This window comes from Neolamprologus multifasciatus, chromosome 8 (assembly GCF_963576455.1).
Source record: "Neolamprologus multifasciatus chromosome 8, fNeoMul1.2, whole genome shotgun sequence".
NCBI lineage: Eukaryota > Metazoa > Chordata > Actinopteri > Cichliformes > Cichlidae > Neolamprologus > Neolamprologus multifasciatus.
In genome coordinates, this window is record NC_140446.1 from 17,190,043 (window position 1) to 17,203,715 (window position 13,673).

At 42.7% G+C, this 13,673-nt stretch overlaps 1 protein-coding gene and 2 long non-coding RNA genes across 7 annotated transcripts in view; 2 read left to right on the forward strand and 1 right to left on the reverse strand.

Moving 5' to 3' along the window:
- Positions 1-468: 468 nt before the first annotated feature.
- Positions 469-3,388, forward strand: LOC146512837 (uncharacterized). Its single transcript, XR_014875877.1, has 2 exons — positions 469-2,200; positions 2,340-3,388. It is a non-coding gene; the product is annotated as an uncharacterized LOC146512837 (long non-coding RNA).
- LOC146512838 (uncharacterized) lies at positions 1,419-13,033 on the reverse strand. The gene is made up of 3 exons (XR_014875876.1): positions 12,561-13,033; positions 3,299-6,292; positions 1,419-3,099 (listed from the first exon to the last, which is right to left on the reverse strand). It is a non-coding gene; the product is annotated as an uncharacterized LOC146512838 (long non-coding RNA).
- The window catches only part of LOC146512839 (voltage-gated potassium channel KCNC1-like), a 53,349-nt gene continuing 46,264 nt past the window's right edge, over positions 6,589-13,673 (forward strand). For 3 of the 5 annotated variants that reach the window (XM_085171408.1, XM_085171410.1, XM_085171409.1), the window contains exon 1: positions 6,590-7,174. In XM_085171408.1, coding sequence (XP_085027534.1) covers positions 7,127-7,174 — 48 coding nt within the window. In that variant the 5' untranslated portion in view covers positions 6,590-7,126. Of the gene's footprint in view, positions 7,175-13,673 lie in introns of all 5 variants that reach the window. The other 2 variants (XM_085171407.1, XM_085171411.1) reach the window with 2 other exon arrangements.

Genomic DNA, 13,673 nt, shown 5'->3' on the forward strand with positions numbered 1-13,673 from the left:
AGTGGTAGATGGAGGCAGGTGATCCACTGTGGCGAACCCTAAAGAGAGCAGCCAATAGAAAAAGAGTCTGATGGTTGATCGTTCCTCCAGTTTGGTCCAGACTGGATTATTTCAGTCTGGACAGATTATTTCAGACAATTGATTTCACTGTAGTCAGTTCAAAATCTGCCATTGAGGCCTTTTCATTAGCACAGATTTTTCAGAATTTGCAGTAAAATGTCTTGTGAATTATATGACTTGTCAAGCTTTTATTTAATACCTACATATTGTCTAACACTATATCCAGGCATTAGAAATAGTGTGTATAACTCTTTGACACTGACTTTAATCACTTAATACTTTTCTTTAGTTTCATGAACAGTTTTATCCTCCTCAGTGTATCACTGTGAATTTATACTTATCTAAGGCTAAATAATGTGGGCTGTGAAAGCTACTGTTTTAATTATAGCTATATAAATTCATAGGGTCTAATATGGAATCAGAACGATGCCACCTTGAAACGAAACCGAAAAAAATATTGAAACCGAAAAAAAATATTGTCATTGAAATAAATGTACTCAAAAATCTTGTATTGAAACCGAAAAAAAAATTGATAGTGAAAAACAATTAATTGAAACTGTAATTCTTTTGTTTTCGCTTACAATTTTTTTTTTTCGGTTTCAATCCATTTTTCGGTTTCAATCCATTTTTTTTCGGTTTCAAACCATTTTTCAGTTTCAAACCATTTTTCGGTTTCAATCCATTTTTCGGTTTCAAACCATTTTTCAGTTTCAATATGCTGGCACTGTTTTGGCATCCGGGTGCGCGCAGGGAGGGGGGCGGGGATTCCGGCACGCATATATTTGCATACATTATAGAGGCCACTAGTGCTGACCAAGCTGCCATCTTTCTCTCTTCCCGTCTTTCAATGGCTGCTTCAATTTCAGCTGGACCATCCAAACCGCAAGTAAGTAATCATTTTTTGTCATCTTTCCTTGCTGTCCCACTGGACTGGACATTAGTTTAGTTTTTTTTAGCTACATCTGGTGAAGTTGTGGTAAAGTGCTGGTATTAGCCTATTTGTCATAGCAAGCTAGCCTGAAGCTAATATTTGCTAAATTTAGGTACACCCGTGTCTCTTTAGGAGTTGGAGGCCGGTGTTTTAGGAACGGCACAAGATCTCATCAACAGGCAGTGTTGGGCAGTAACGTAATACATGCACCGGCGTTACGTATTTAAAATACAAAATATGAGTAAATGTATCCGTTACTGTTCAATAGGTGATATTGAGAACACAGTTAGTTTGTTGAAATAAATGGATTACATGGCGGTATTTTCCTTTTTCATATGTTAGGCTATGGTCTCTCTATTTTTGGTAATTCCACGCGGGTGGAAACCCAAACAAAACACGCAATAAGAGCCTCTAAAAATTATTATACAAAAATGATTTAATATGAAGGCAATAGCAGAGTGTTACAGGCATCGCCCTAAACAATGTAGCCTCATGGGCAGTGTAGTCCGTGCTGCAGGGAGAATGGACTGCCATACCCGTTATGTGTCTGTGAGCGAGGGAGGGAGAAAAGGAAAAGTATGAGCTGTCACTGAGCAGAAACGGGAGCTGGAAGCATGTAAATATAATAATAACCACTGCAGCCAAAAAGAGTGCCTGATGAGCCCAGCTGTAAGAAAGCTGTTAAGACTGGACTGTACACCGTGTTCGTGTTTTCCTCCGAAACAATAAGCAGCCTTTCAACGCCTCTCTCTCTCTCGCTAGCAAAGTTGACCCAGACAACAAAGTAAAGCTAGTTTTCAGCTATGAGCCCGACATGATGTATTAGCCAGAGGTCCCTTTGCTACGGTTCGGAGCCGCTGACCTGTTTTATATATGCGCTGAATAGTTTTCTACACGAGATCGCTGAAAAAAGTGCAGCCTTACCTAATGTTACTCATTTATATTAAGATTTTAACATCTAGTTGGTATTGGTATGGCGAATAGCCTTCAGTAAGAGTAATAAATCACACAGCAATAGTACATTCATGTAGTTGTAAAGTATTCAGAATACATTACTTCTATAATCTTTGGTGGAATACATTTTAAAATTAACCTTCCCAACACTGTCAACAGGTTAGCACCTCATACCACAGTGCACCAAAAGCAGTCTCATGAGCGCTGGGAAGGACAAGCCCAGAGCCCAAAACAGACAGTGCAGGAGATGACAAGGTTAGTAATTGTATGGTGAAAATTATACTTCTAGTTATCTTGATTGGCAAAAGAAAAGTAAATACAAAATCTGTTTCTCACATATAGGGCATTTCCAAGATTTTTTTTTTCAAAACGAATTCAATTTCTTTCATTACAGCTGTCCTGTGCCAGATATTCTGTTGCCCCACAGTGAGAGGCATCATTTCACAAACACCAGGAAGACTGAAACTCATCGCCGGGATCAAGCAGGGCTCGTGATCTTCACCAGCAGCTCCCTCACAAGAAGGATAAACCCAGCATTTCATGAACACTGATGGAGACCTTTGCTTTGTGTAATGTTAGAAGTACTCAGATAATCCTCAGAGGCTCTGGACTTTTACATAATATCATAGCTTTAAGTCCTGTAGAAAGTTAAATATATGTTGTGCTCTCTGGTTACTCTGGTATGAATGACTCTTAACTACTTTATGATAAATAACACACTATTGTCAAAAAACAGTGAAAGAATTCCAGATCAAGTTTTTAGTTCAAATACAAGTAACAACCTTTGACTTTAATCAGGTTTTATTTAATTGTGTCAGAGAAAACATCATGTGCCCTTCATGTAGCTGAGTACATTCAGTGTTTAAAACAGAAGTTGTGCAGGTCTGAGATCAGCAGTTTTCTGAAACACCAAACTGAGGTACTGTTAATGCTGATGTATAGTGACACAGTTACATGAGTGATTAATCCTTTTGACTTTTTGTCTTTAAATTTATCAATAAAACAGCTGCAGCTTTCACTGACAGCACATGTGGTACTTTAACCTTTGTACTGTTTTCTTCAGTTAAATTTGGAGTTACTACAAAGATTGAAGATATAAGATGATCTGTCTGCTGTCACTGGGTGGTGCTGAGGTCTGAATCTGAGGACGGCTCCTGTAATCACAAACAGAACAGAATCATCACAAACTGAAATATAAAGATTATCTCTCAAATCTGAAATAGAGCTGATCCTTCTGTCCTCACACACTCGGGATCTGAAGTTGTCCAGTCCTACAGTTCTGCCGACAGCTGTTTATTTTTTATTTGTTTTAAAGGCCTTATATACTAACACATTTTCTAATATCATGTTTACCTTTGAGTTGTTGATGCTTTATAAATGGACATCTGCAAAGATGAGATGATGGAGCAGGTTTCAGTCAAGGTTCAGTCTGCTGCTGCATCCTGGTCACAACATACAGAGGTGTTATCAGCTCAGTATTGAACAAGAAATATTAATGTTTCAAATTATTTGTCCTAAAGGATGCAAGCTGTACAGAGTACTGCACATGTGACTTTGTGAACATAATTCATTAAAAATAATTAGGACAGTTTTTTAACCTGAATATTTGTAACAAGCTGAGTAAAAAAAAATGCTAAAAAAATAATCAGAGGAAAAATGTAACATTTTAACTTAAGCTGACAAGCGGGAGTAGTTGGTTTCAGTACATAAGTATCGGGCTTTGCTATTTAATTCGTAGCTATTGACTAATGAGGGGTTACTGAAGTTCCAGGTTTTTAAAAGTTGGCGTTAATGTCGTTCCACATGTGGAAAGCGACAGAAAACATGCTGCTGTTTGCACATATTTAATAATCAGCTCTGCACAGGAGCAGAAGCAGAGTCCAGCCTGTTGCTCTTACAGTATAATACTCATATAAAAGTACAGTAACCGTGGTTAGTCACTGAGCAGCCTGGTGCGTTTCTCTTGATTTCTTTAGTCAGGGTAAATTCATTCACCTGCACGGGTTAGCTAAACGAACTTTACAAAACAAGTTTCCCCAACAGCCAAGTGCTCATCTTAGCTAGCTAGGTAGCTAGCTAAGGACCTAAATTACGGATTAGTTTACAAACACATTTAACTTACCAAAAATAGTGCGATGGGGTCTCAGGTCCTCCTGTCTGGTAGTCCAATTTACTGAAGAAGAATTTACCTCAGGCTGTCACTTTGAAATAGTCGGTAATGTAAACGCTGGACCTCTCAGCATCTGCCATTCCCGAACAGACACGTGCAAGTTTGTCCGTGACCGCAGCCGCGTCGTCAGTGTTTTCTCCAGTCATTGGTCAGCATTATAATATATGCAAATATATGCGGGTCGGAATCCCCGCCCCCCCCCCAGCGCGCCCCCGGACGCCAAAACAGTGCCAGCAGAGTGAAACTGAAAAATGGATTGAAACCGAAAAGTGGATTGAAACCGAAAAATGGTTTGAAACCGAAAAAAAATGGTTTGAAACCGAAAAATGGTTTGAAACCGAAAAAAAATGGATTGAAACCGAAAAATGGTTTGAAACCGAAAAAAAATGGATTGAAACTGAAAAAAAAAAAATTGTAAGCGAAAACAAAAAAATTACAGTTTCAATTAATTGTTTTTCACTATCAAATTTTTTTTTCGGTTTCAATACAAGATTTTTCAGTACATTTATTTCAGTTACAATATTTTTTTTCGGTTTCAATATTTTTTTCGGTTTCGTTTCAAGGTGGCATCGTTCTGATCCCATAGTCTAAAAGATAGGCTCTCCCAAGTGTACCTAACAGCGGTCCTTTGTGTTCCTTCTGTACTCTGCTTTCCTTTGCAAACTGTAAACAAAGGATCTGTGCTTATAGTTCTTATGTACTTCTACCACTCAGTACAATTAAACACATTTAGTTTATTGTTTATTTCTCAAAGAATTCTCTGATTTCTTGTTGGATCCTCCCTTTGCCATCCCCCTTTTTTTTTTAAAAAATCCTGGAAACGCCCCTCCTGTCGCTTCTCTCCCTGCCTCAGGCTGTCCATGCACAGTTATGCAAGGGTGGGGAAGTCCCAAAGCAGAGCTGTGCCACCAAACTGAAATGACTGCAGATGGAATAACAATCCTCAGGCTAAATGCTAAAATTATGCATTTGGTAGATATTTCGTGCTAAACACCAGCTTCATTACTGAGAGCATTACATGAAAACATGCAAATGTTGGCTTTTGTCCAGTAAAGCCCAATAAAGCTGCTGCTGTCTTGGCCAAAGACTCATAGTACTGCCAATACACCAAGTGCTATAGATGGTTTTATGATAAAAAAAAAACCCTGTGGTGTAGAGGAGTTTGACACCTCTATAAATCATACGTTTGACTGATCTGAGACAATGCCGCAGGGCTCTTGGAGGTATAAATGAAGGCGTGTTCCCTGAGGGAGGAAAAAGCAGCTTCTAGATTTTGTGCTTAGATCTGTAAGGTTCGTAAAAGGTGACTTAATTTGAAAAATTACTTGAAAAAGGACTTAAAAGCAGCTTTGCAAGACACAAATGGCTCCTGCGTTAATCGTTTTAATTTTTCAACTTAGTGGAGAAAGAAAAAGAAAATAAAGACTCAGGCTTCCTGTTCAGAATAGCAGACTGTATTTATATTTTGATGCCCTGCAGCATAAAGCCCCTTTTCCTTGCACAGACTGCATGGGATGCATGGGATAAACTATCACATTAGAGTTCAGATGTTACAGTTTTCAGTGTTTGATTCCCTAAAAAAATCAGTAAATATCTCCCACCTTCCTTTGTCTCCTTAGCTCACTGGTTTTCTGTCTGCACTTTGCTCTTACAGGAATATTTTGTTGTCAAAGGACTTTTTCTTCCTTGTAAGTTTCATGAGATGATGCAGCTCTCATTGACAGTTTCCTGCCAATAAGTGCACCATCAAGATATCTTGCTGATCTCTGTACTTTTGCAAGAAGTCGTCTCCACACACCATTAGTCTTCTTGTAAAAGCAGCAGGTAGAAAGCAGAGTCGCCCCCCCCCCCCCCCCCCCAAGATTCACCTAAAAATCATGTTGTTAATCCTGTGACACTTTGTAGAATATTACAGGCATACATAAAGGGAATATTCTCCATGCAGCTTCACTTATTTCAAGATTTTCAGATTTTTTCTTTTAATGTATGATAGCAGAGATGAAAAAAAGCCAATTTTTCTGTATTTTTACTGTTTTCAGACATACTTTGTCACATAATCCACCAGCTTGTACCACATGACTGCTGATGTCAGCCAAGGCAGAGTCAAGGCTGCGAACCTGTAGACAAAATGGTGTTTGTGCGTCCGTCCAGCAGAGTGAGCATGTGTGGGCTCCAGGCTAAAGTGGGGAAGTGAAGGGGGAGAAACGGGGGGAGAGAAAAAACAGGCAGTTAAACAAATGAAAATAAATCAGCGCATTTATTCTTTTTATAGCCTAGCGTGTATTTTTTTTTCTCTCTCTCTCTCCTCAGTATGTATTTATAAAGTTCAGCAGCCATATGAGAAATTAGCCTCTGTATTCACCGGGGTCCTCCCACCCCTCTGTCTTCTTCTCTAATCCGCCCACATGTATCGTCTGAGGAAAAAAATAGTGCAGAAGGTGACGCTCCTCCAAAGGAACAGAGAGAGGCACAAGAGAGGGAAAGGCAAAGAGAGCGAGGTGTCTACAGGCTGCATCTCCACTGAAACATTTGGATGGGGGAGACAGAGGAAGAGCTGAATGGTAGCTACACCCTGCGCCTGGAAGCGTAGAGACACTGTAACAAAGGCTGGCAATTATTTTTGTTTTTGGCAATAACAAAGGTGGGAGAGGGGCTCTGAAATCGAGGGGAAATAGCCAAAAGACAGATTTTTGTTTTTCAGGGGGACTTCTGCTTCATTTCATCCGAAAGACTCATCCCGTGCCATCATCAGCATGACCATAAGCTCTAAGTAACATTCGGCAATAACGCTATCAAAACAAGATTTCCAGCAACAGTCGCGCGCAATCCTATTTCTGATTTATTATAATCGTGTGGAGGAAAAAAACCCTCCACAAAAAACAGAAAAAAACCAAACAAACCCCAAAAACAGATCAGCTGAATGCCTGCGAGAAACTGGATACTCTGTGAAATCGTAAGAAAGAGCGATCTAACAAAGAAAACTACATTTTGATTGATCTTTTTAAAGCTTGATGTGCGTGTTTCTGCGCGCACTCGAATCGAACCAGAACCAAAAGCAAGTGAGTATTAACCGTGTCTGTGTATCTGTCTGTATTTTTATGGTGGTTTTATATTCTGCGTTTTATCCGCCTAATATCAAGAGGGTTTTTATTGGCCTGGATTAAAAAAAGGCGAAAATACAGCCTCTAACCTGCATTCAACAAGTATCGTGTCTTTCCCACAATATCTGCAAAATATTTCTGTATCCTGTTTCATGTTTTAAAATCAGTACGTGGAGAAATCAGGACATGTTCTGTTCTTTTAATTATTATTATTTTCCTTCTAGCTGCTATAAGAGAAATTCAGTCTGATTTAGTGTTGCCCACTGATATGACGCCTCAGAATTGTTCCATTTTATAATTCCTAACATCCTTCATTGCACAAATGGTGGGTGTTTCCCCATCTACAGCACTAGATCAGAGCAGTTTCACGCTTCTGAGAGGAATCTGTGTGTGTGCATCTATGTGTGTGTGTGTATGCATTCCTCTCTGCATCATTTTGTGTCTGTCTGCATGAGTAAATAACTCCATGTGTGTGCTGCTTTTGCGCATTTACAGGCATGTATTTGTCCTACCTGCATGTGCTTTCAGTGTGTGCGTGTTTGTGTGTTTGCTTGTGCATCGTGGCAGCACTGGGTAAGTGTCAAGGCCTGAAATGGAGGTTTGATAAAGGCACTATAGGAGTAGGGTGAGAGGGCTGACACACAAACACACAGAGGAGAAGATGCTGTGGACGATATGAAGGGTGGGGGTTACTGGAGTGGAACTACTGGAAGGTTATAGCGTCTCATCTAGGAAGTCTAGCAGGGCAGTTAAATGTCTAGACACGGTCATCTTCTTCTTCTTCCCCCTACAACCCACCACGCCACCACTTCACCTATACTCTGACAATCTGCTTCTGCCACGTTCCACTGCATTACACACAAAGTCTCTGGTTTCATAATGCCTCTTCTGCCGTCACTTATCCAGCACATGCATTCCTTTTCCTGCCAACTGGCTCCAACGTGCTCTCCTCCTAATGGGAACTCTACATCTTTTCCTCCATTTGCACTCACTTCTTCTGCCCCCAGCATCCTGCATTATAAATCTACAGCTGGTGCTATTTTTAGATTAAGGGTAACCCAGAAAACACCCCCTTCGATTTTAGCACAAAAAAAGGAAAAAAAAAAAAAAAGGGGAAAAACTCCAGAGACGGTGGCATGCTGTCGGTTGATGTGATTGGCAGAGTAGTGATGGGGCTTGAAAAGGAGGGCGCTGCTGTTTAAGCAATGGGGGGGGGGGGGGGGGGGGGGGGAATAATCTATTTTGAGGCAGTGATTGAATTACTGATCTGTCGTGTCCTGGGTTTAGTGTGTGTGTGTGTCCCTGCCTCTGACCCTGTCTCTTCTCCGAGACTCTGATGGTTTCTCTCGCTTCCTGTCATCCGTTATGAGAACTTTCCTCCCGTCTTTCATCTGATTTACCACCTGATTGAGCCTAGCCGGTCTTTTGCGCCCTCTTTCTTTCCACCACTTGACCTTGAGGTTCACCTCAAGATCACGTTTCTTGTCATCTCTTCTCGTGCCATCTTGTCTTTATAGCTCTGCTTTAAAACTTCTCGCCCTACTCCCCACCTGCTTAGACTTCCATCTGTGACTTAACCTTGCCCTGCTTTTATGTCTAATCGCTGGATAGTTCACAGGTCAGAAATTAGTCCAGTAATACCTCTTCCCTCGTCCCATTTGTCTGTCTGGCCTCATGTACCACATCACTGCACTGCTGGATCATAATGGTCCTAATCATGCAGGAAGGGCAGTGTCATTAATTAGGAGGAGACAGGTTTAAATTACCTAAGAGAGAGACGGGAGGTTTGGGGGATGAAGCTATCTGCTTCTGATGCAAATGCTCCAAGAAAGTTTGAATACTGAAGGATGTTCGCTCAGATTTATCCATGTCCAAAAATAGAGTTAATTCCCGACATGACACACTATCCTGTGCCTTTCCCCCCCCTGTGCTCAGTGCTGTTTCAGAATTGTTTTGACCTCTCCTTGAAGCACCTCCTCCTCCATCACTCCTCCTTCACCCTACATGCTGTATCACCCAGATCTATCCAAAATGAAAGTCAGCCCTCACCGTCCTGTGGGCAGAAAAGATTTTAGTCATGGACACTGACTGAGCTTCGGAGCTCTATTACAGGCTTCATTGCAGCCAGTCTATTCCTGAAAATGACTTTATGTATTATTCCCCCCCCCCCCCCCCCCCCCCACATCATTAAGACAAACGTTCCCAGGGATATGTTTCCTTTCCTGAAAAGAAAGGGAGCAGCTGCTGCTGCATGCTTCTGGCTGGGGTGATTGACCAATATGCACAAGGCTCAAGACCCCCCTTGGGGGTGCTGGTGCTGCGGTATTTGTGGATTGGTCAGCCCCCGGGAGATCTACACACTGGTGTTGCTGAGTGGAGGAGATGCCTCCGGTTGATTGGCCATTTCCTTTATGTCTCCTTAATTGATTGGCTCTTTAATTCATGTTCTGGGAATTGGCCACTAGTGAGCTTTGTCATTGTTATTATTATTTTTGATGTGTGGTGCCCGCTTACATCATATTTTTCATTAGATTAAGCTGTCTGAGAGCTGCTCAGAGCCCCGTTTTCTCTGCATACACACCTTTTTTTCTTTTCTTTTTTTTTTTTGTTGTTGCTTCCTTTGCATCCATTCATGTAATTCCTGCTATTCACATCTATTCATACTCTACCCAACCCCGTGCCACTATCCAGACACAAACACCCACACACATCTTCTGTTCTCCTGGCAGAAAGAGAGTCAGAGCATGAGGTGCAGTGACAGTGGAAAAGGGGGAGGTGGGGGGAGGACAGAGCGTGGTGTGACACCGCACTAAAAGGGGAGGTGACCGCAGTGCTTTTTTACCATGCTGCAGTGCTTCGGTTTCTCCTGCTGGGGTCTCCTCAGCACTGGGGAGCGCGCGAGAGGGGAGAGAGCGAGGGGGGACGAGGAAGGGAGGGAGGGAGGCGATATGGATGGAACAGCGTGAAGCCTTGTGGTTACATCCTTTGATGAGGTAGCTGGTGGGAAAAAAATGGCTGCACACCAGAAACACATACGTAATTTGCGCTGTCTCTCCTCTCTCCCTCGCACACACACGCGCGCATACATAAACATACATTACACACTTGCCTGCAAAGCCTTCCTCTCCCCCCACTCGAGCGGCACATTTGCCATTCAGCTCAGTTGTGTGTCTGCTTTACATCCATACACTGGTTTTCCTTCCTCTGCTTGCCCTCTTTTAATCACTCTGCTGTTTTCATGCGTTTTGCTGGTACTGCAGGACATCTCCCTCCCTCTCCTTCTACACACATGCCTTCACGTACATTCAGGTGCTATCCTGAACCACTGCAAGGTCTTCCTCTCTGTGCTTCTCCTTCTCCTCCCCCACCTGTTTTTGGCTCCTCTCTTTCATTGCCCCAACACTCTTCACTTTGTCCTGTACCTTCCCTACCCCTACTTTTTTCCCTCTTCTCCTTCTCCAGCACATCTAAGTGTCTCTCATCTCTTCCCATCTCCCTCTCTGCGATTGGTAATGGTTCTTTTTTTTGTTGTTGCTTTTTCTGCCAACTGCTCGTTCTGTTCCGCATAGTCAGCACTCCTCCAAATTCCTCTCTTTCCTCCTCCTCCTCTCTCTCTTTCTCTCTCTCTAGCGTCCCCCCACCCCACCCCCACCCCGGTGCTGCTGCTGGTACCTCACAGTCAATGCATCCCATAATCTCGTGCTCCCTCCCCCTCTTGCTGCAGTGTTTCTGCTAATATATATTAGCGTCAGTGCAGTCTTTGTGCACGAGCATCGCGTGTGCACTCCTCCTCTCTGAGACCCGTTCTCCATAGCTATCTGCAGACGTGATCTCCTGCCCTAAAAGGTTTAGAAAAATTAAGTCGCTTTTCGGCTCCAAAATGTGTGTGTGTGTTTTTTTTCTCTCTCAGCCTTTTCATTGTAGCCAGGTGAGCATGTGTGTGTGAGTGAGTGTGAGTGTACCCCTCCCCTCACTCCCTCCCTCATTCCCCTCTCCTTCTCGCTTTCTTCCCCTCTGTATGTGTGCAGTGGTGAGGCAGTAGTAGCAGGGTGGCGCAGGACATGGTGGCCAAGGCAGGAAAAGCTGCAGGAGAAAGAAAGTAGTGATGCTGGAGGGGAGGAGAGAGGAGGCAAGGGGATTGTTCCTTCACTTTGCTCCCTCAGCACTCTCCCCCTCCTCCTCCTGTTTGCTTCTCCTTCAAATTTTATCCTCTTTCTTGAACCTTTCTCTCTTCTTTCTCTCCACCATTTTTTTAATAACCGCTGCTTTTTTACTTTCTCCATTTTGCACCTTCTGTAGCCTTACTTCCCCACTTTTAGCCCCTCCTTCCGTGTGTTTTTGTGCTGCTGCTGTCAGTGCTGAAGGTGCTGATGCTGACTCTTAAAGATAAGTGCTTACCTCCCCTGTATTAAGCTGAACTGAAATGCAAAGCACTCACCTCACCTCTAAACTCTTTACAGGCAATCTTGTCACAATGATGGCAACATTCACTCAAGTTCAAACTTAAAGGCTTTAACAATTCCACAAAAAAGTGTGAGAGAGAACCCAGCTGAGCCCTTTCCCACTTAACCTACACGTTCTGGTACATGAAAGAATGGTTAATGAGAATCAATAGTCCCACCATGTTTAAGTGTGAGAGAACAAAAAGGCATTTAACTGCAGTGACAGGGTTGCGGCTGTCCACGTATAAAATATTCAGAAGTTCAACTATATCCCATGACTGCCTGTGAAGAACACGTCAGGGCGCAATGTGTCAAAGTTAAAATGGCAACAACGCAAAAAGTTATTTAAAGGATGGAAGTTTCACAGGGAGTTCACAGAAGCTGCTTCTTAAAAGTTCCCGAGCAGAGAGAGTGAAAGAGTGCCGCTGTCCGTGGTGCTGAAAAATAATCCATCCCACAACACAAGTGTTCTCTGCTGGGAAGCCCCACCGGACAAAGATGACTGTGGATTAAGATCTTTTTACACTCTCCCTCTCTGACCTCATCACTCCAAACATTCTGTTTGTTGCAGATATTTCTTCAGGCTCTATTTAAAGCATCAAACTAAAAGTACTTTGGCACGATAATGCAGTGCAACTAACAAATTCACAGTTTTTTCTTTCTTTTCTGTCAAGTAAGCAGTTTGAATGCTCCTGCACCCAAAATCAAACCAAAAAACAGCAGAAAAACAAAACTGCAAAGAAGTAAGACTGCCACAGAAAAAAACCCAAAAAACTTAAGGCATCTAACACTTTGATTTGTTTTCTGATCTGTGAACTTAGGATGTATTACTTTAAGTTTTTGTCTCCTGTGCACAGTTAGTGCTTAATCCATGCAGTAGCCTTGATTTTGCTGGATCTTACCTGAGTGTTGCCAAGACACAGGAAACTTTTCCATGGACAACCCAAAAGTTGCTCCTTTAGACAAGAAGCCCAAAAAACAGGATTAAACTCTAGCAAAGCGAAAGAGACGTAGTAAGTGGCATCCTGCGTGAAAAATAGCAAAAACTAAGAGGGGGAAGGAGAAGGAAAGGATGGAGCCGAAGGAAAGGAAGCTTACTTTGGGAAAGGAGAAAAAGAGAGGAAGAGGTGAGCGAAGTCAAAGACGAGAGAAATGGAAGAGAAGAGAGAATTAGACTAGGACTGCAGTGAGTAAATGAAAACAGGGAGGGGGGGGGGGGGTAGTAGAAAGAACTGGAGAGAAAGACAGAGACGGACAGGTACACTCGAGAAGAAGAAGTGAAGCCCCGATCCCCTTCCTCCAATGAAATGTGATTCCTTTATGCGGAATGTGAGCGCAAGTGAGGAAGACAAAGTGAGGGAGAGAGTCGAACTAGGCAGAGGGTGGGGGGGAGGGAGGGCTACTAAGAGCTTGCAGAAAAGGAGGGGGAGGAGGAGAGTGGTGCATTTCCTTGACTATAAAAAAAGGGTTTTACAACATGGATGTGGTGCAGGTACGGCCTTTGCGGCTGCCATCACGTGGCTTTTCTGAAACATCGCGAGCCCCTCTGGATGGCAGAGCAGCCCGTGGGTGAACAATCCGACCTCACCTGGAGTAGAAACAGAGGGAGAGCGCGAGCAAATAACTCTGGCTTTTTACTGCAGCAGAATTCATTCACTTTTATAGAGCACTCTCCTTTGCAATTCCTCCTCCTCCTTCCCCCTTACACACTCCCTTCTACCCACTTCTTCCATTACTAGAGGAGAGACAATATTACAGTAGCTGCTTGCTGTAAATGCCCCCAGTCAGAGTGCTGCATTCACTTTGTCTCTTTTTTCCACCCCTCTCTCAAAAAATCACCCTTTCTCCCTGCTTTGTCCTCCATCATAAGGTCATTGTCTGAGCCTCGTTCTCCTGATTGTTCTGTCCTTTTTGACCCTTTGGTGGATTTAAAAAAATGAAAGAAAGAAAAATCGGATTTATGTTCTTTTCCTCTCACCTTTACTTCACTCCCCTCCTCTTATCTATCCCTGCAT